Source organism: Salmo trutta, chromosome 26 (assembly GCF_901001165.1).
Source record: "Salmo trutta chromosome 26, fSalTru1.1, whole genome shotgun sequence".
Taxonomy (NCBI): domain Eukaryota; kingdom Metazoa; phylum Chordata; class Actinopteri; order Salmoniformes; family Salmonidae; genus Salmo; species Salmo trutta.
The window spans coordinates 19,835,285-19,857,803 of NC_042982.1; the positions used below are offsets into that span (position 1 = coordinate 19,835,285).

At 42.6% G+C, this 22,519-nt stretch overlaps 1 protein-coding gene across 1 annotated transcript; it reads right to left on the reverse strand.

The window, feature by feature from the left end:
* Positions 1-10,882: 10,882 nt before the first annotated feature.
* LOC115163348 (exonuclease V) lies at positions 10,883-21,571 on the reverse strand. The gene is made up of 6 exons (XM_029715145.1): positions 21,327-21,571; positions 20,711-21,029; positions 19,246-19,487; positions 18,887-18,994; positions 18,573-18,745; positions 10,883-11,515 (listed from the first exon to the last, which is right to left on the reverse strand). Exons 1-6 carry the CDS (start codon positions 21,415-21,417, stop codon positions 10,991-10,993), a joined length of 1,458 nt encoding a protein of 485 aa, XP_029571005.1. The 5' UTR covers positions 21,418-21,571; the 3' UTR covers positions 10,883-10,990.
* Positions 21,572-22,519: the final 948 nt, after the last annotated feature.

Here is a 22,519-nt window from a genome sequence, read left to right on the forward strand (position 1 = left end):
ATTACATTAGTGCCTTATTGCAAACAGGATGTATGTTTTGGAATATTTTTTATTCTGTACAGGCTTCCTTCTTTTCACTCTGTAATTTATGTCAGTATTGTGGAGTAAAAACATACATCCAGTTTGACATTATGGGTTATTGTGTGTAGATCAGTGACACAAAATCTAAATTTGATCAATTTTAAATTTAGGCTGTAACACTACAAAATGTGAAAAAAGTCAAGGGGTGGGAATAGTTTTTGAAGACACTGTACATGTAGAACAGATATTTATATAGAAATATATTGTTATAAAAAGGAATGTACACTTCTTAGTGGTTATTGCACATCTGATTGCTTAATAGGTTTACTGGCTTAAGGCTACGGTAGAAGCTTCCTGAACCACACTTCACACTAGAGATGTTGCATCTTAATTTGACCAGTTTCGTCGCAGGAGTAAAATAATCTTGAGGCAAGAGGATTTGATTATTTAAAAAAAAAATATATCATATCTAATAGAAAATCAGATTTGATAGGTTACAGGTAGGCTATAGTTTAGGTGCAGATTACGGCTGCATTTCGGATACAGTTGTACTGTATGTCATGGTGGAGACCAATATCTATCTTGTGTTATGTCTTTGAGCGAGCGAGAGGGAAAGAACTGTAGGTTTTCAGTTAATTTATGTAAATAATAAGGCTCATTTGAATTTCCTGTGAAGCAGGAAAATTCTCAGTGACAACGGAATGAACAAATTAAGATAAGACACCTGTACACTAGTTTTTAATATTTTCCCGGTATTTTACAAATGTTCCATCCCTAGAATAAATCACTTTTCTCACAGGTAACCTGGTATTTCCCTCCAAAACCAGAAGTGTCATTCTAAAGCATAGCATGTATAGCATATAAAGCATATAAATATGTCTGGATTTGATTAGAGCTTTGATAAGCATGAAAATTCAAGCCTGATTCTTCCTTAGCCATACATTTTATGAGACCTATATTAAAGACATTTCATGTCCCAAGCCCAAAATAGTTAACATTTTTATAATTAGTAGGCTGACGCATATATAGGCTCCCTTTCATAATTGTTTCCCTAATGTTGTGCAACATGTGTATAAGCCTATACGTCCTCTCTCTATTAGGCTTGGGCGGTACCCAAACCTTAATACCGACCTTGTGCCATAACTGGAAATTTGGTAATACCGGCACCGAACACAAGGGGGGCTATTTTCAAACCCCATTTATACACTGTAATCCGAAGGTTAGAAAATGCTAACAAGTACATGTAAAATCCCATTGAGAATACTAACTAAATGCTAATGAGCACATTGTGAATATTTTGTACAATTTCTGACCTAAACTATACAAGTATACAAGTAACAACAAAAATGCTACTCACAGTTTACTGCACGCACAAAACAAATATTAGCCAGCAAGGCTCTTGATCCAGGAGGGGATTCTCTGCTGTTAGGCTACTACGGTGAGCGAGCTTTGCACCTTTTAAATTTCAATAAGTATTGATTACACATGTACTTGTATCTGCCTGGATATCGTCATCCTAGGGTAGGCCATATCCAGTGCTTCATTTGTAAATCGGGAGGTCCCGGAACACATAATGAGGGCGAGAGGTGGGGTTATCCGGGGGCTCATGAGAAAAAAGTGTCAAACACAATTTAGCAGCGCAGTAGACAGTAAACAGCCAAGTAGCCAACTATCTATGGTGGTGAAATGGACAGCACTCTCCAAGGCGCTGATTAATTCAAAGCAATTTAGACGTCACTGCAGAACACCCGACATACGTAGGCTATAGAGCCTGTAGTATGCCCACATCCTCGAGTATAGCTGTGGGGCTTCCACAAGTCCGAATTTCTTATAAACCTAATTTTCAAGACATCAATGTACAGTCGTGGCCAAAAGTTTTGAGAATGATACAAATATTAATTTTCACAAAGTCTGCTGCCTCAGTTTGTATGATGGCAATTTGCATATACTCCAGAATGTTTTGAAGAGTGATCAAATGAATTGCAATTAATTGCAAAGTCCCTCTTTGCCATGCAAATTAACTGAATCCCCCAAAAACATTTCCACTGCATTTCAGCCCTGCCACAAAAGAACCAGCTGACATCATGTCAGTGATTCTCTCGTTAACAAAGGTGTGACTGTTGATGAGGACATGGCTGGAGATCACTCCGACATGCTGATTGATTTCGAATAACAGACTGGAAGCTTCAAAAGGAGGGTGGTGCTTGGAATCATTATTCTTCCTCTGTCAAACATGGTTACCTGCAAGGAAACACGTGCCGTCATCATTGCTTTGCACAAAAAGGGTTTCACAGGCAAGGATATTGCTGCCAGTAAGATTGCACCTAAATCAACCATTTATCGGATCATGGAATACGGTGTCAATGTGAAAAGTGGGGAATTAGCTAGGGAAACTGACAGATCAATAATGTTACATGCCATACTGACTAATATAAACTCACATTGCATTGAAAAAACGTCAGAATATCGGCTTTCAATCATTTGGTCGATGATTTCATCGTTTGAAACTGGACAAAACAAAGGCTACAAAACATTTCCATAAAAACAACCGCTGTCAGATAGTGCAAATAGCCACCTCATATTGCAATCTGACAGATAGCTGGCTAGTGCTGACCTGGCTGTGGTAGCTACTAGCTTTGTAAGGGGATGAAACATTAGCTAACTTTACATGTCAGTTACAATACTAGCTCAGCACTGGGAATACCTCCTATTGCAATCTGACAGATAGCTGGCTAGAGCTGACCTGGCTGTGGTAGCTACTAGCTTCGTGAGGGGATGAAACATTAGCTAACTTTACATGTCAGTTACAATACTAGCTCAGCACTGGGAATACTAGTTTCATTTTAAACAGCAGTTACCTTGCCAGCTACATCAATCAACTAAAAGAGTAGCCAAGTTTCTGCTCTGCTTGCTTTTACAACTCTGTGAAAGAGGGCAACACATACACACTGAACTATGCTGGTCAAATCAATCTTTATTTATTCAGCACATTTCAGACATGGAATGCAACACAATTTGCTTTCAGGAAAAAACAATGAAAATAAAAGCTGAAATATTTACTACAAAAACAAGATTTAAAAAAACAAAAGGATAACAAATGGCCCAACTAATGACAAACTGGTCAAATCAAATCAAGCTTTATTTAAACAGCACATTTCAGACATGGAATGCAACACAATGTGCTTTACAGGGGAAAAAATGAAAATAAACAAACAAGATAAAAAACGAAATAATGACAAACTGAACAAGTAAAAAGCCAGCCTTCCAGAAGCTTGGCCTTCACACAGCCTGACAGACCACTATTGTCCACATGGTCCAAAATCCAGCCGACCGTGCTGAGGCGTCCGCATGGTCCTAAAGCACACTGTTCAGTGTAGGAAAGGATGATACTGCGTCTGTGCCACCAGTAAGTACAGATAGTAACGTTAGTATAAACCCCCTCGCACGGTCCCTGCAGCCGGACAACTTTCTCATGGCTTCTGGAGGGAAACGCTGTAGGAATGCTCAACCGGTGTCGCTTATTCAGCCGACAGAAACTTTTAACCGGTTCTCCCCATTAAGCGAGTCGGAGTCGGAGGCCGAAACTTCTCTGGTCTCTACTCCTCCCGTTGTGGGGTCTGAGACGCCAAAGCCTCCCATCGTTAGCTCTGACAAATTGAAAACCCTAGTCATTGGCGACTCCATTACTCGCAGTATTAGACTTAAAACGAATCATCCAGCGATCATACACTGTTTACCAGGGGGCAGGGCTACCGACGTTAAGGCTAATCTAAAGACGGTGCTGGCTAAAGCTAAAACTGGCGAGTGTAGACAGTATAGAGATATTGTTATCCACGTCGGCACCAACGATGTTAGGATGAAACAGTCAGAGGTCACCAAGCGCAACATAGCTTCAGCGTGTAAATCAGCTAGAAAGATGTGTCGGCATCGAGTAATTGTCTCTGGCCCCCTCCCAGTTAGGGGGAGTGATGAGCTCTACAGCAGTCTCACAACTCAATCGCTGGTTGAAAACTGTTTTCTGCCCCTCCCAAAAGATAGAATTTGTAGATAATTGGCCCTCTTTCTGGGACTCACCCACAAACAGGACCAAGCCTGGCCTGTTGAGGAGTGACGGACTCCATCCTAGCTGGAGGGGTGCTCTCATCTTATCTACGAACATAGACAGGGCTCTAACTCCTCTAGCTCCACAATGAAATATGGTGCAGGCCAGGCAGCAGGCTGTTAGCCAGCCTGCTAGTTTAGTGGAGTCTGCCACTAGCACAGTCAGTGTAGTCGCTCAGCTTTCCCCATTGAGACCGTGTCTGTGCCTCGATCTAGGTTGGGCAAAATTAAAGATGGCGGTGTTCGCTTTAGCAATCTCACTAGTATAAAGACCTCCTCCATTCCTGCCATTATTGAAAGAGATTGTGATACCTCACATCTCAAAATTGGGTTACTTAATGTTAGATCCCTCACTTCCAAGGCAGTTATAGTCAATGAACTAATCACTGATCATAATCTTGATGTGATTGGCCTGACTGAAACATGGCTTAAGCCTGATGAATTTACTGTGTTAAATGAGGCCGCACCCCCTGGTTACACTAGTGACCATACCCCCCGTGCATCCGGCAAAGGCGGAGGTGTTGCTAACATTTACGATGTTTTTCATAATCCTGGATTATCGGACCACCATTTTATTGTGTTTGCAATTGCAACAAATAATCTGCTTAGACCCCAACCAAGGAGCATTAAAAGTCGTGCTATAAATTCTCAGACAACCCAAAGATTCCTTGATGCCCTTCCAGACTCCCTCTGCCTACCCAAGGATGACAGAGGACAAAAATCAGTTAACCACCTAACCGAGGAACTCAATTTAACCTTGCGCAATACCCTAGATGCACTTGCACCCCTAAAAACTAAAAACATCTGTCATAAGAAACTAGCTCCCTGGTATATCGCAAATGGAGGATGGCTTTCACTTCAGCAGTAATAAATGTATGAACTTCTTTGAAGAAAAGATCATGATCATTAGAAAGCAAATTACGGACTCCTCTTTAAATCTGCGTATTCCTCCAAAGCTCAGTTGTCCTGAGTCTGCACAACTCTGCCAGGACCTAGGATCAAGGGAGATACTAAAGTGTTTTAGTACTATATCTCTTGACACAATGATGAAAATAATCATGGCCTCTAAACCCTCAAGCTGCATACTGGACCCTATTCCAACTAAACTACTGAAAGAGCTGCTTCCTGTGCTTGGCCCTCCTATGTTGAACATAATAAACGTCTCTCTATCCACCGGATGTGTACCAAGCTCACTAAAAGTGGCAGTAATAAAGCCTCTCTTGAAAAAGCCGAATCTTGACCCAGAAATTATAAAAAACTAAATCGGCCTATATCGAATCTTCCATTCCTCTCAAATTTTAGAAAAAGCTGTTGCGCAACAACTCACTGCCTTCCTGAAGACAAACAATGTATACGAAACGATTCAGTCTGGTTTTAGACCCCATCATAGCACTGAGACTGCACTTGTGAAGGTGGTAAATTACCTTTTAATGACGTCAGACCGAGGCTCTGCATCTGTCCTCGTGCTCCTAGATCTTAGTGCTGCTTTTGATACCATCGATCACCACATTCTTTTGGAGAGACTGGAACCCCAAATTGGTCTACATGGACAAGTTCTGGCCTGGTTTAGATCTTATCTGTCGGAAAGATTTCAGTTTGTCTCTGTGAATGGTTTGTCCTCTGACAAATCAATTGTAAATTTCGGTGTTCCTCAAGGTTCCGTTTTAGGACCACTATTGTTTTCACTATATATTTTACCTCTTGGGGATGTCATTCGAAAACATAATGTTAAATTTGACTGCTATGCGGACGACACACAGCTGTACATTTCAATGAAACATGGTGAAGCCCCAAAATTGCCCTCGCTAGAAGCCTGTGTTTCAGACAAAAAGAAGTGGATGGCTGCAAACTTTCTACTTTTAAACTCGGACAAAACAGAGATGCTTGTTCTAGGTCCCAAGAAATAAAGAGATCTTCTGTTGAATCTGACAATTAATCTGGATGGTTGTACAGTCGTCTCAAATAAAACTGTGAAGGACCTCGGCGTTACTCTGGACCCTGATCTCTCTTTTGAAGAACATATCAAGACTGTTTCAAGGACAGCTTTTTTTCCATCTACGTAACATTGCAAAAATCAGAAACTTTCTGTCCAAAAATGATGCAGAAAAATTAATCCATGCTTTTGTTGCTTCTAGGCTGGACTACTGCAATGCTCTACTTTCCGGCTACCCGGATAAAGCACTAAACAAACTTCAGTTAGTGCTAAATACGGCTGCTAGAATCCTGACTAGAACCAAAAAATTTGATCATATTACTCCAGTGCTAGCCTCCCTACACTGGCTTCCTGTTAAGGCAAAGGCTGATTTCAAGGTTTTACTGCTAACCTACAAAGCATTACATGGGCTTGCTCCTACCTATCTTTCCGATTTGGTCCTGCCGTACATACCTACACGTACGCTACGGTCACAAGACGCAGGCCTCCTAATTGTCCCTAGAATTTCTAAGCAAACGGCTGGAGGTAGGGCTTTCTCCTATAGAGCTCCATTTTTATGGAATGGTCTGCCTACCCATGTGAGAGACGCAGACTCAGTCTCAACCTTTAAGTCTTTACTGAAGACTTATCTCTTCAGTAGGTCCTATGATTAAGTATAGTCTGGCCCAGGAGTGTGAAGGTGAATGGAAAGGCTAGAGCAACAAACCGCCCTTGCTGTCTCTGCCTTGCCGGTTCCCCTCTCTCCACTGGGATTCTCTGCCTCTAACCCTATTACAGGGGCTGAGTCACTGGCTTACTGGTGTTCTTCCTTGCCGTCCATCGGAGGGGTGCGTCACTTGAGTGGGTTGAGTCACTGATGTGGTCTTCCTGTCTGGGTTGGCGCCCCCCCCTTGGGTTGTGCCGTGGCGGAGATCTTTGTGGGCTATACTCGGCCTTGTCTTAGGACGGTAAGTTGGTGGTTGGAGACATCCCTCTAGTGGTGTGGGGGCTGTGCTTTGGCAAAGTGGGTGGGGTTATATCCTGCCTGTTTGGCCCTGTCCGGGGGTATCATCGGATGGGGCCACAGTGTCTTCTGATCCCTCCTGTCTCAGCCTCCAGTATTTATGCTGCAGTAGTTTGTGTCGGGAGGCTAGGGTCAGTCTGTTACATCTGGAGTATTTCTCTTGTCTTATCCGGTGTCCTGTGTGAATTTAAATATGCTCTCTCTAATTCTCTCTTTCTCTCTTTCTTTCTTTCTCTCGGAGGACCTGAGCCCTAGGACCATGCCTCAGGACTACCTGGCATGATGACTCCTTGCTGTCCCTAGTCCACCTGGCCGTGCTGCTGCTCCAGTTTCAACTGTTCTGCCTGCGGCTATGGAACCCTGACCTGTTCACCGGACGTGCTACCTGTCCCCGACCTGCTGTTCTCAACTCTCTAGAGACAGCAGGAGTGGTAGAGATACTCTCAAAGATCGGCTATGACAAAGCCAACTGACACTTACTCTTGAGTTGCTGACTTGTTGCACCCTCGACAACTACTATGATTATTATTATTTGACCATGCTGGTCATTTATGAACATTTTAACATCTTGACCATGTTCTGTTCCACCCGGCACAGCCAGAAGAGGACTGGCCACCCCTCATAGCCTGGTTCATCTCTAGGTTTATTCCTAGGTTTTGGCCTTTCTAGGGAGTTTTTCCTAGCCACCGTGCTTCTTTCAAATGCATTGCTTGCTGTTTGGGGTTTTAGGCTGGGTTTCTGTACAGCACTTTGAGATATCAGCTGATGTAAGAAGGGCTATATAAATAAATTAGATTTGATGTTGCCACTTTTTGTATCACATTGCAATGAGAAAACCGGGGGGGACAAAAATGTAATTTCAGAATGTGTGGGGGACATGACTGCCCCCTGTCCACAGTGAAAGTTGCACCCCTGAATGAAATAAGTTTGTTGTTGTCATTGTAATGTCATGCTTGAATAACATAGGACTAGAATAAGATGAAGATGGTTATCATTTCTATTCACGAAGATTGAATGGTTATGGGTCTGAATAAATAACTGGTATATCCTACCGCCATCGCGCTTTCGCTCTTCTTTCAAACTCCCATTAAGGAAAGAAATTCCACAAATGTACTTTTAACAAGGCACACCTGTTAATTTAAATGCATTGCAGGTGACTACCTCATGAAGCTGGTTGACAGAATGCAAAGAGTGTGCAAAGCTGTTATCAAGGCAAAGGATGGCAACTTTGAAGAAACAAAAATCTATTTTGATTTGTTTGACGCTTTTTTGGTTACTACATGATTCCATATGGAATTGATGGACAGAGAAAGACTGGGTGAGTGCTCTAGTGCACATTGATTTAAAGCAATGATATTTGAATGATAGGCTGCAATGAAAAAAATATATATATTTACAGTAGCATATGCTATGCTACAGCGAATGGGGTCTTAACTTTCACAAGAAAAAAGTTACCATGATGAGATAATGCATGCATTGTGAACTGCACTCCGTACTGAGATGTGCTGCCTGTCCCCACCTTGAGCGTTAATGATTGATCATTCAGATAGTAGAGAAGCCAGATTTAGAAATCACATACAGTTGAAGTCGGAAGTTTACATACACCTTAGCCAAATACATTTAAACTCAGTTTTTCTCAATTCCTGACATTTAATCCTTGTAAAAATTCCCTGTCTTAGGTCAGTTAGGATCACCACTTTATTTTAAGAATGTGAAATGTCAAAATAATAGTAGAGAGAATGACTTATTTCAGCTTTTATTTCTTTTATCACATTCCCAGTGGGTCAGAAGTTTACATACACTCAATTAGTATTTGGTAGCATTGCCTTCAAATTGTTTAACTTGGGTCAAACGTTTCGTGTAGCCTTCCACAAGCTTCCCACAATAAGTTGGGTGACAGAGCTAGGTTTGTAGGCCATCTTGCTCGCACATGCTTTTTCAGTTCTGCCCACAAATTTTCTATGGGATTGAGGTCAGGGCTTTGTGATGGCCACTCCAATACCTTGACTTTGTTGTCCTTAAGCCATTTTGCCACAACTTTGGAAGTATGCGTGGAGTCATTGTCCATTTGGAAGACCCATTTGCAACCAAGCTTTAACTTCCTGACTGATGTCTTGAGATGTTGCTTCAATATATCCACATAATTTTCCATCCTCATGATGCTATCTATTTTGTGAAGTGCACCAGTCCCTCCTGCAGCAAAGCACCCCCACAACATGATGCTGCCACCCCCGTGCTTCTCGGTTGGGATGCTGTTCTTCGGCTTGCAAGCCTCCCCCTTTTCCCTCCAAACATAACGATGGTTATTATGGCCAAACAGTTTATTTTTGTTTCATCAGACCAGAGGCCATTTCTCCAAAAAGTACGATCTTTGTCCCCATGTGCAGTTGCAAACTGTAGTCTGGCTTTTTTATGCCGGTTTTGGAGCAGTGGCTTCTTCCTTGCTGATTGGCCTTTCAGGTTATGTCAATATAGGACTCGTTTTACTGTGGATATAGATACTTTAGTACCCGTTTCCTCCAGCATCCTCACAGGGTCCTTTGCTGTTGTTCTGGGATTGACTTGCACTTTTCACACCAAAGTATGTTCATCTCTAGGAGACAGAACGCGTCTCCTTCCTGAGCGGTATGACGGCTGCGTGGTCCATGGTGTTTATACTTGCATAGTATTGTTTGTACAGATGAACGTGGTACCTTCAGGTGTTTGGAAATTGCTCCCAAGGATGAACCAGACTTGTGGAGGTCTACAATTTCTTTTCTGAGGTCTTTGCTGATTTCTTTTGATTTCCCCATGATGTCAAGCAAAGAAGCACTGAGTTTGAAGGTAGGCCTTAAAATACATCCACAGGTTCACCTCCAATTCACTCAAATTATGTCAATTAGCCTATCAGAAGCGTCTAAAGCCATGACATTATTTCCTGGAATTTTCCAAGCTATTTAAAGGCACTGTCAACTTTGTGTATGTGAACTTCTGACCCACTGGAATTGTGATACTGTGAATTATAAGTGAAATAATCTGTCTGTAAACAATTGTTGGAAAAATTACTTGTGTCATGCACACAGTAGATGTCCTAACCGACTTGCCAAAACTATAGTTTGTTAACAAGAAATTTGTGGAGTGGTTGAAAAATGAGTTTTAATGACTCCAACCTAAGTGTACGTAAACTTCTGACTTGAACTGTATAATTTAACAGTTCCATTTTATGTCATGCTGAAATAATGTATTATAATTTACCGGTTTCTCAGTTATTTATCCCGGGAAAAGGGAGTGGGTTTGGGCGGGAAATCTCAGTAGATCTCTGTAACCCGGTTCCCGCTATTCAAAATGTATAAAAAAATGTACCCCTTTTTAGCCCCAATTTCGTGGTATCCAGTTGGTAGTTACAGTTTTTTCTCGTTGCTGCAACTCCCGTATGGACTCGGGAGAGGCGAAGGTCGAGAGCTGTGGGTCCTCCGAAACACAGCCCAACCAAGCCGCACTGCTTCTTGACACAATGCCCACTTAACCCGGAAGCCAGCTACACCAATGTGTTGGAGGAAACACAGTACACCTGGCGACCGTGTCAGCGTGCACTGCGCCCACCCTGCCACACGAGTCACTAGTGCGCGATGGGACAAGGATATCCCTGCCGGCCAAACCCTCCCCTAACCCGGACAGCGCTGAGCTAGGCCAATTGTGCGCCGCCCCATGGGTCTCCTGGTCACGGCCGGCTGCGACAGAGCCTGGACTCGAACCCAGAATCTCTAGTGGCACAGCTAGAACTGCGATGCAGTGCCTTAGAACACTGCGCCACTCGGGAGGCCACTCCCCTCTATTCAACCCTATTGTAAACCCCTAAAATTATGCCGAAAGTCATACCGATGTCAGGCTATCCACTGTTGGACTATCCAACCCTGGACTCTCCCATTTTGGATTCTCAGACCTGACAAACTTCAATTTGGGACCCTCCGACTTGAATTGGGAGTCTCTGATTTAGAACCATCCAATTTGGCTTTCTTACTGCCTTCAACCATCACCTCCTGCAACCTACTCCTCCTCCATTCACAGCTCTCCTCATAGGGGCACATCCTACACTTCCAAGCCTCTTCTATATCCTCAATATCCACTCCATGGGGCTCCCTCTCGCCCCTCCAGAAGGCCAGGTAGTCCCTGAGCTCAGCCCTTAGCTGGGTCTCCTTAAACTCTACCTCCCTGTTTCCTATGAGGACTCCGGAGCTCTGATGTCTGTATTCCAGGCATAGCTTGTCAATGGGCTGGAGGTTACAGAAATGTAGCACAACCAACAGGTGGTCCACAAGCTCTCCGAAGGTGACTGCCAGGAGGCCCAATTTCTGGGCATAGCTCTGGAGCTCTGACCCAAAGGCCTGGTGGGGCCGGAGCTTGAGGTAGTGGAGGAGCTGATCCCTCTTCATAGAACCCTGAACCATGGAGTCAAACAGCAGCTTATACACACCCACCTGACAGAGAGATCAGAGAGAGTGAGAGAGAGATCAGAGAGGGAAAGTCAACAGAGAGAGAACAATCAGAGAAGAGTCAGAGACCAGAGGGACAGATAAATGAGAGAGACCAGAAAGAGAGAGAAAGGTCAAAGAGAGAGCGACACCAAAGAGGTCAGCGAAACATCAGAGAGACCTAGTGTGTGGTGTGGTAGTGTAGCATAGGGCCTTTTGGGGGCCCTAAGCTACACTGTAAAAAAAAAACTTGTTTCAACTAATTATGAATAAAGTCCAGGTAGCAGATAATGGTCCCTAACATATATGTATGTAGTTGGTGCTGTATATTAACTAATATACATGGGTTCTAACTTGAAAAAAGTATTTGTTAGTTTACAATTGTACAATTTATGCTCCCTGCATATTAATACCCCGAAGACTGCCAGAAAGCCCCAAATGCAAGATCGTAATTTCTAAGGCATTGAGATATACACTACCGTTCAAAAGTTTGGGGTCACTTAGAAATGTCCTTATCTTTGCTAGAAGGCCAGCATCCCGGAGTCACCTCTTCACTGTTGACGTTGAGACTGGTGTTTTGCAGGTACTGTTTAATGAAGCTGCCAGTTGAGGACTTGTGAGGCTTCTGTTTCTCAAACTAGACACTCTAATGTACTTGTCCTCTTGCTCAGTTGTGCACCGGGGCCTCCCACTCCTCTTTCAATTCTGATTAGAGCCCGTTTGTGCTGTTCTGTGAAGGGAGTAGTACACAGCGTTGTACGAGATCTTCAGTTTCTTGCCAATTTCTCACATGGAATAACCTTCATTTCTCAGAACAAGAAAAGATTGACGAGTTTCAGAAGAAAGCTCTTTGTTTCTGGTCATTTTGAGCCTGTAATCGAACCCACAAATGCTGATGCTCCAGATACTCAACGAGTCTAAAGAAGGCCAGTTGTATTGATCTTTAATTAGCACAACAGTTTTCAGCTGTGCTAACATAATTGCAAAAGGGTTTTCTAATGATCAATTAGCCTTTTAAAATGATAAACTTGGATTAGCTAACACAACTTGCCATTGGAATACAAGAGTGATGGTTGCTGATAATGAGCCTCTGTATGCCTATGTAGATATTCCATAAAATATTTGCTGTTTCCAGCAAAAATAGTCATTTACAACATTAACAAAGTCTACACTGTATTTCTGATCAACTTTATGTTATTTTAAATGGACAAAAAATGTGCTTTTCTTTGGAAAAACAAGGACATTTTCTAAGTGACCCCAAACTTTTGAACGGTAGTGTAAGTGCTACACTGGTTCCAGAGCCTTTTTTATGTTTACTCAACTTTTTGGTCCTAGTGTTACCTGAACTAATAAAAATGTGTTGGCCCAAACTTAGCTCCAGAAGATTGGAATGCTGTGAACCAAGAGTTTGTGAGTTCAAATCCCAGGTGAGGACATGTTGAATACGAATTACTGTATAAATTAACATGCACAATGTAATCATGTACAATATGTAAGTTGAAAACATTGTATGTTAAAATCACTGTGTGTGTGTAACATTATTTTTTTTAGGTAAGCTGCCCAAATAACAATTTCGAACTAAATGAACATGAGACATTTTGAGAAAAACACATTTTAAGTTGACCAAATTTTTGCCTAAGTTCTCTCATGTTGGAGTTAAGTTTGGGCCAACTACAAATGTTACGTTCTGGTAACACTTTGACCAAAAAGTTCAGTAAACTAAAAAAAGGTTGTGGAACCAGTTACTTAATAATATATATTTTTTAAACAACATGATTTTTGTTTACAGTGTAGATGGTTGGGGGCCTGTCATGCCAAATAGTGTCCCCCTGCCAAAAAGTGTCCTCCCCCCACGTCACAATGGGATTCGATGAGTTCTAGCTTCTGTTGTTAGGGCTGTTGCTAGAACTTGCAAAATTCTGACCGGATTACGTAATGAACAAAAGCGTCCGTTGCTATACTGGTTGCTTGGCTCTATTTTACCTCGTAGAGGTCGCGAAGGAAGGAGGACGTGGGTAGTTCTAGTTCTATTTCACCTAATAAGCGCTCACTCAGTCCGCGCAAAATGAATACCTCAGAATTGCTCTCCAAGGACGGTATTTTTGACGGTGACAACCTGCTGCTTCAGAGGACCGAAAAGACTGGAAAGAGAACACACTTTGTTAAATAGGAAGAAATAATTTAACCTGTTTTTAGATTGACATTGCTAGCTACTGTCCTAATTTACCTCAGCCTGCCTAGTCACCCACCTCCCTCAGAGACACAGCTGCATGTGAGCTCTCACCTTTTTCAACATGTTTTTTTACGAAATGATAGATTTGGAGTTAGATAAACTTTTTCGGCAGGGACATATGCAGGATGCTACCTTCCACAGAATGGCCTTCGTTCCAGATCAAAACACCAAACCTACAACCTAATGTTGACCAGAATTACCCGGAGCGATTACTGCTACCAAGGTTTCCTTTTTACAAGCTATACAGAGGGTGTTCTAGCAAACAAACAGCAGAGACCTGAGGACACCATCCAACCTGGAACGGAGTGAGTAGTGTTTGGTCTGGTGCTATTTTGAAAGCCAAGAAGAAAAAATATTTTAAAAATAAAATAAAGTACATTACAATTATATATTTTACTTTATGGGGACTGAATGCTGAGTTAAGGCTGCCAGGCTTGCAAGAACAGACCAGATACCACTTCAATTAGCACTGAGGTGTGAAGTAAAAGGTGTTGTCTTTGGGACCAACAAGTGGCAGGAGTCTTTGAAGCACCCTTTGAAGCCCCATCCTGCTGTTCAAGGACCATTCACTGACATTTTCTACAAGAAAACTGCTTCCAGAAATAAAAGCTTCTCCCAGGTGGGTGTGACACCTACTCCCGTTGACTGCTGCACTGCTGCTTGGATTCCACCTGGCGATTTGTTCACCGTCTGCCCTGGCCTGTCTCCCCCTGTCTGGTACAGGTACCATCACCACACTCCCCCCTCTCCCGAGCTTTCGCTCACCTCCAGCACATACGCACTGTTGGGCGAGAAACTCTGAACTTACAATGGCTAGCCCCAAGTCGTTATATATTTTTAAAATGTCTTGTGCATTTTGCTATTTGCCTCATGACTCCTGCATGCATTGTTGACTACAAACTTTCTTTACCCAACCGTGGGACAGACTGTTTGTTCCCACACTTGGGACTCTGACTCTATTGGTTACACAGACTTTTGGCCTCCCATCCTATTCTAACCACCTCTCGCCGGCTTTGAATTCCTGTTACCTGATGAAATTGCTGTACAATATGATCTTGTTGCCATCTGATGCACATTCAGATGTCATAAATCAGCACTGCAGAGCTCTCCCTGTCCTATGCCGTGCCTTGATTGTATTACTGTTGATGATATCTGTGCATGTACACCCTGGCCAATCTACTGTTGCTAGGCCCAATTCTGACTTGTGCTCTGATATCTGCTTCACTGATTTCTGCTCTCGTAAAAGCCTGGGTTTTCTGCACGTAGAAGCTTATTACCTAAAATTGATTCATTGAAAGCGTGGGTTCACAGCTCCAATCCAGATGTGTTGGTCATTACTGAGATGTGGTCAAGGATGAGTGTTTTGAATACTGATGTTATAACCAGAAAGGTTAACCTTTTTCAAGCAAGACAGATCTTCCAAAGGTGGTGGAGTGGCAATCTTTACCAAGGATCACCTTCAGTGCTTGGTTGTATCCATAAAGTCTTTCCCCAAACAATTTGATTTGCTGGTTTTAAGCATTAAACTTTCAAATAGCTCTTTGTTGACTGTTGCTGGGTGCTAATGTCCTCCATCAGCACCGGCCTGTACCTTAGGACTTGGTCAGGTTGTTTAAGCATGTCCCAGTTTAGGGCAGCTAAACTGGGACATGCTTAAAACACCTGACCAAGTCCTAAAGCAATGGGACTCCCTAAATCTTTCTCAGATTATTACCAATCCCACAAGGTATGACTCCAAAAACCCAGGAAAGGCTACTCTCTTCAATGTTATCCTCACAAACAATCCTGATAGGTATCAGTCTGGTGTTTTCTGTAATGACCTTAGTGATCACTGTTTTACAGCCTGTGTTCGTAATGGCTGCTCAGTGAAGCGACCTGTCCTGATTTGCCATAAACACTTGCTAATAAACTTTAATGAGCAAGCCTTCCATCATGAACTGGCCTCTTTGAAATTGTATAAAATTAGCTTGATACCCTCTGTTGAAAACGCTTGGACCTTCTCTTTTCATATTTTCAGTCGTATTGTTAACAAACATGCCCCCATAAAGACAATTAGAATTAAAAACAAGTTCAGCCCCTGGTTCGACCGTGATCTTTCAGAGTTACTCCACCTCAAGAATTGCATTTGGCGAAAGGCTCGGCACATGCATACGCAGGCTGACTGGCTCTCGTTCAAGCAATGAGAAATAAGTGCACTCAGACTATCCGGAAGGCCAAAGTTAGTTACTTTGAGGAGCAGTTCTCTCTCTGTGGGTGTAACCCCAAGATGTTCTGGAAAATGGTTAAAGACCTGGAGAATAAACCCTTCTCCTCACAGCTGCCCATGTCCCTTAATGTTGATAATGTGGTTGTTACTGACAAGAAGCACATGGCTGAGCTCTTTAATCACCACTTCATTAAGTCAGGATTCCTATTTGACTCAGCCATGCTTCCTTGCCCGTCCAACATTTCCTAATCTCCCTCTTTTTCCCCTGCCCCGCTACAAAGTTTCTCCCTACAGGCAGTCACTGAGTCCGAGGTGCTAAAGGAGCTCCTTAAACTTGACCCCAAAAAAAACATCTTGGTCAGATGTTTAGACCCTTCTTTAAGGTTGCTGCCCCTATCATCGCCAAGCCTATCTCCAACCTTTTTAACCTGTCTCACCTTTCTGGGGAGGTTCCAATTGGCAGCCATGGTTCATCCTTTATTTAAAGGGGAGATCAAGCTGGTCCGAACTGTTACAGGTCTATTTCTATTTTGCCCTGTTTATCAAAAGTGTTGGAAAATCTTGTCAATAATCAACTGACCGGCTTTCTTGATGTCTATAGTATTCTCTCGGGTATGCAATGTGGTTTCCGCTCAGGTTATGGATGCATCACTGCAACCTTAAAGGTCCTCAATGATGTCACCATTGCCCTTGATTCTAGGCAATGTTGTGCTGCTATTTTTATTGACTTGGCCAAAGCTTTTGATACAGTAGACAATTCCATTCTTGTGGGTATTGACTAAGGAGTATTGGTGTCTGAGGGGTCTTTGGCCTGGATTGCTAACTACCTCTCTCAAAGAGTGCATGAAGTCAGAAAATCTGCTGTCTCAGCCACTGTCTATCACCAAGGGAGTACCCCAAGGCTCGATCCTAGGTCCCACGATCTTCTCAATTTACATCAACAACATAGCTCAGGCAGTAGGAAGCTCTCTCATCCATTTATATGCAGATGATAGTCTTATACTCAGCTGGCCCCTCCCCGGATTGTGTTTTAAATGCTCTACAACAAACCTTTCCTAGTGTCCAACAAGCTTTCTCTACCCTTAACCTTGTGCTGAACATGTCAAAAAAAGTAATGTGGTTTGGTAAGAAGAATACCCCTCTCCCCACAGGTGTGATTACTTCCTCTGAGGGTTTAGAGCTTGAGGTAGTCACCTCATACAAGTACTTTGGAGTATGGCTAGACGGTACACTGTCCTTCTCTCAGCACATATCAAAGCTGCAGGCTAACGTTAAATCTAGACTTGGTTTCCTCTATTGTAATGGCTCCCCTTTCACCCCAGCTGCCAAACTAACCCTGTTTCAGATTACCATCCTTCCCATACTAGATTACAGAGACTTCATTTATAGACCGGCAGGTAAGGGTGCTCTCGAGCGACTAGATGTTCTTTACCATTTGGCCATCAGATTTTCCACCAATGCTCCTTATAGGACACATCATTGCACTCTATACTACTCTGTAAATTGGTCATCTGTGTATAGTCACAAGACCCACTGGTTGATGCTTATTTATAAAAACCCTCTTAGGCCTCACTCACCCCATCTGAGATATCTACTGCAGCCCTCATCCTCCACATACAACACCCATTCTGCCAGTCACATTCTGTTAAAGGTCCCCAAAGCACACATCCCTGTGTCGCTCCTCTTTTCAGTTCGCTGCAGCTAGTGACTGGAACGAGCTGCAACAAACACTCAAACTGGACAGTTGTATCTCCATCTCTTCATTCAAAGACTCAATCTTGGACACTCTTACTGACAGTTGTGGCTGCTTAGTGTGATGTATTGTCTCTACCTTCTTGCCCTTTGTGCAGTTGTCTGTGCCCAATAACGTTTGTACCATGTTTTGTGCTACTACCATGTTGTGTTGCTACCATATTGTTATGTTGTGTTGCTACCATGCTGTGTTGTCATGTGTTTCTGCCTTGCTATGTTGTTGTTGTCTTAGGTCTCTCTTTGTGTAGTTGTGCTGTCTCTCTTGTCGTGATGCGTCTTTTGTCCTATATATATTTTATAATTGTTTTATTTTTAATCCCAGCCCCCGTCCCCGCAGGAGGCCTTTTGGTAGGCTGTCATTGTAAATAAGAATTTGTTCTTAACTGACTTGCCTAGTTAAATAAAAGGTTAAATAAATACAAAGTCAGCTAGCCAGCTACAATAGCGGGCTAGCTAACCAGGTTTATTTAGCTAGCTACTGTAACTGTTATTGTAGCTTTCTGTCCAGTTTGAGTATGTAACTTGCACTTCAATGGCATCCCTCGAGGAGATTTTCTTTTATCTTTCCAACCAGGCGAAGTACTATGAAGGCACCACTGCCCTCGACAAGAGGCACAACATTCAGAGAAATTCTAGTCGGGTGTTTGCATAGCGATGATAAAAAGAACATCATTTAGGCTGTAATGATCTCCAAAATTCGAATCATTAGGTCATCACACCGTTGATATAGCAACGGACGCTAATAGTTGATTGAATCCTATTGTGACGCAGAGGGGGACACTTTTTGGCTGGGGGATATTATTTGGCATGACAGTCCCGCTAGCGGCCTCTTATATCGTTTATTGGCTGGGCCGGCACTTTGTGTAGCCTACCTGTAGAGAGTGTCCCTTGGCCTGGGCAGGATGCGGCAGGGAGTTGTGACTGCGGGTCTTCAGTTCACTCAGGACCAGTTCCCCAGACTTACTACAATACAGCTCATCAACCACACCCAGGAAAAACACCCCATCCAACACACCTAACACTGGAAACTCCCGCACAAGCTGGCCTGGGAAACACACACACACACACACACACACACACACACACACTCTGAGATGGCTATTTGCAACAGTTTATCATCTTTTGTCATCATTACAGTATGATCATATTTAGTGTACTCTATCAAACCTGATCAGTACTACCATACCTGCCTCCAGAGCTGGGACCATCTGTATCAGGTTGATGAGTTTCAAGGCTTCCCTGTCCTCTCTGGTATGAACAACCACATTCACAGCATCTGGGTTTGCCTCCAGTTCTAGACACATATATACAACAGGAAATAGGTTATCATCACTAACTACCTCCACATCATCCATAAAGAAATCAAGCATACACATGAACTCACAGGGATTTATGTTATGGGGAAAGTTGAAGTTACAAAATTACTTGTTATATGAAAGCAGTCTATGGGCCAATGACCTTCTATTCAGGATTGGCTCATAAAGTAGTTCATTATGGTTATGGAAATATATGATTACTTTTTCTAGGGCACAACATGCTGCTTACCTCTAGCAAGATGAATACTGGCCCCTGTCATCACTGCAGTCCTTCTCATCTCTCTCCTCTTCATATGAGGCTTGAGGAACCCATAGACCACTTTAATTTCACACCAAGACTGCTCACACAGCTGAGTAACATTCAGGTGATGCTTACTGAACCTCTCCATTGGACTCTGGTCTGGGATAGACAGGGCAACAGTGCTCCTATTGTTGCTCAGCCTTTCGAACGTGGCCACGACCACGTGACCCCTGATGGACAGAGACGTTAGTAATGGGGGGGAATAAAAAATAAATCGATAGTTACATATCACAATATTATTTTGGATGATATTATATTGATACTTTGACTCCAAGTATCGATTTGTAAAACAAATATTTTTTGCTAGCACTAGATGGCTGTACCTGTGCCAAAAAGCGGGTATTTTTCATCCTATACAGTAGCTTGTTCTCCATCTTCTTTTTAAATAGTGAGCCAACATGTTTTCTGCACTTTTATTTCCATGACTGATCAAAACTCGTTTTTAATCATGGCTCTCTCTTGTCTCTCTGCAGCAGACATACTGTATAGTGAGCAATACATGAATCGCAATACATATAGAATCGTGAGAATTGCAATACATATCGGCACCTAAGTATCGTGATAATATCATTTTGTGATGTCCCTGGCAATTCCCAGCGCTAATGTACATGCACACACGCAGACACACAGACAAGAGCTGTTAATCATCCCACTCTTTCACACACACAGAACAGAAGTTGCTGATCCCCTCTGTTGCCCCCCTCTAGGTTGCACAAAAGCATCTGTTGGATTCTAGCTTGAAATATTGTTATTCCTGCTACCATTAATATAACTTATTGATTACATGTATAAGGAATGTATATGTTGGGGTCAATGAAGGGTGGATAGGAATTTGGTGTATGGAAAGTGGGAGACAAGGGGAAGTTCAGAAAGGTAATATTCTGTACCATGTTTCTAAGGAGGGAGGCGAAGGGTTAATAGTTAGTCTCTGATAAGGCAGGCCAGCTGCAGAACCTGGGAGGAGCGAGGACTTCATCAATCAACATATGAAGTGAGAAGCAACCTCTGGGAGGGGGACCAGAGGGGCCCACCACAACAGTCCTATCTCACACACATACACTTCCACGCAGGTTCTAGCGTCAGGCAGAGCCATGACTTCACCAGTGAGAGGAACCAATTAAGTTCCTGCCGAGCTACAGAGATGTATTGGCTGTCTAGATGTGTAAGGAGTTGACCCCGCCTATTAGTAGGTTATAAATATATGTGCTTGTGTAATCATGCTTTGTCTTTGCAGCTGTATGACCCAGTAATTGAATAAACTTGGTTTGAGCTTTTTCTAGGTCGTCACACATCATATAAAGGGAACCAGAGTCAAATAACTCTGTATGGCACTGCAGTGTTGAGAACTGTTTTCAAAGGTTAAACTTTGCATAATATACTTGAGTGGGTTTACCGTTTCTTAATTTGGCCATCGATTCTCTCCTCCTTCTTGGCAAGGGACTGGCCATCATCGACCACACACACACCCAGTGTCGGACTGTGTTGATCAGCACCAGCGCTCAAACTGGTACTGGTACCACTAGCAAGAGTCACATTGGTACCATACGCAGGAGTCAGACTGGTACCACCAGCAGGAGTCAGACTGGTACCACCAGCGGGAGTCATACTGGTACCAGCAGGAGTCAGACTGGTACCAGCAGGAGTCAAACTGGTACCAGCAGGAGTCAAACTGGTACCAGCAGGGGGAGTCAAACTAGGTTGGTCAGACGGGGCTAGAGTAGATGAAATATAAGAAAGATACTGTAGTAAGGGAACTTCAGAGAAGTAATAGTTATACTGTAGTTTATTAACTGTATAGATTATTGACCTATGGACAACTTTTTAAAATGTAGTGTATAAACTATGGCACTGTATTGCTGTAATGTACATTCACGCATAGGATACAGAAGAGAAGAGACACGCAAGACAATACAGTTCATGAAAACAGTTCATAGTATTCAATAATCCCATTGGGCATGCATCGTCTAGAAATGCTGTTAGCAAACATTTCAATAAGTAGTCATACTCACCGAGACGCTCCGACTGTATCCTGAGTTGTGCGTCGCTTATATCACACCCGTCATCTAATGGATCGTCCCTTGGAGTTGTTTTTGAATTCATTGTAAAAAGTGAAAGTGCATTACTAGACTAAGACTGATTCTTTAACTCATAATTACGCGTAGTCAAATAATGTTAATTATTGGACCTGACAATAACAGACAATTGTATTACGCAGTTGTTTTGCCCAGACTTGTTAGAGTGAAGTCACACCCCTCATTGACGTCAGTATTGTTTAGATCGTGTCTCATTGGTTCGTTTCTGTGGAAGATCACATGCGAGTAACTAGTGTTGCAGCGATTGGTTACTGTAACAAAATATGGTGTCTTGTTTTATACTTTGTATAACGTGTAGTGCTATGTATGCTTCGATATAAAGCAGTTTACAAACAATGTATGAAAAAAAAAGTTACATCTTTATTTAACTATCAATAGTTTGATGGTGTGTCGACTTAGCCCAAGCGTCCGTAGAGAATGAAACACAGCATAAACGTTGATACGGTGGTATGGAGTCAGGAAGCGTTGGCGTCTACCAACGCGAGTGTTAGAATTGTTTAACCTTTATTTTTATTTTTAAAGGAGTCATACTGAGACCAGGGTTGTTGTTTTTTAACAGATGAGCCCAGAATTACATTAATTACAGAAAATACACACATCAATATAAATACAAAATGCAAGGAGAAAGAACATGGTCATAAAAAACAAACACATTCATCAGTAACAAGGTCCTCAATCAGCCTTCTGAATTGCCCCAAAGGCACCAAAACATCACATTTAAGAACATTTTGAAGATTGTTCCACAAATAAAGGTGCAAGAAAACTAAAAGCTGATTTACCTAACTCAGTAGAGACCAAAATAATTTCCAGAGTTAACCATCCCTGAGACTGGGTGTGGTAGCTCGTATGTTTAAAGTTTAGTAAAGATGTTCGGTACAGTGGGACGTTTTGTACATGAAAACATGGCAATGTATCAACCATTCGTGACATGAAAGAGGGCCAATATCCAGGAAACCTGATTTAACACCATCAGTTACATGCAGCCTGTCTAGGCCAATTGAGGAAGGCCTCTGAATTAGCAGTGGATGATCAACAGTGTCGAAATTCTGATAGGTCAATGCAGAGGGCAGCACAATGTTGCCTTTGAGCCATACAGTAAACCGCATCAT

What these genes read in the sequence shown, in the direction of transcription:
- LOC115163348 (XM_029715145.1), bottom strand. Translation starts at nt 21,417, where the DNA reads ATGAATTCAAAAACAACTCCAAGGGACGATCCATTAGATGACGGGTGT. An exon ending in GATGGCCAAATTAAGAAACG is followed by an intron (nt 19,488 to 20,710) that starts GTAAACCCACTC and finishes TCTGTCCATCAG; the next exon opens with GGGTCACGTGGTCGTGGCCA. An exon ending in GGTCCCAGCTCTGGAGGCAG is followed by an intron (nt 18,746 to 18,886) that starts GTATGGTAGTAC and finishes TGTGTTTCCCAG; the next exon opens with GCCAGCTTGTGCGGGAGTTT.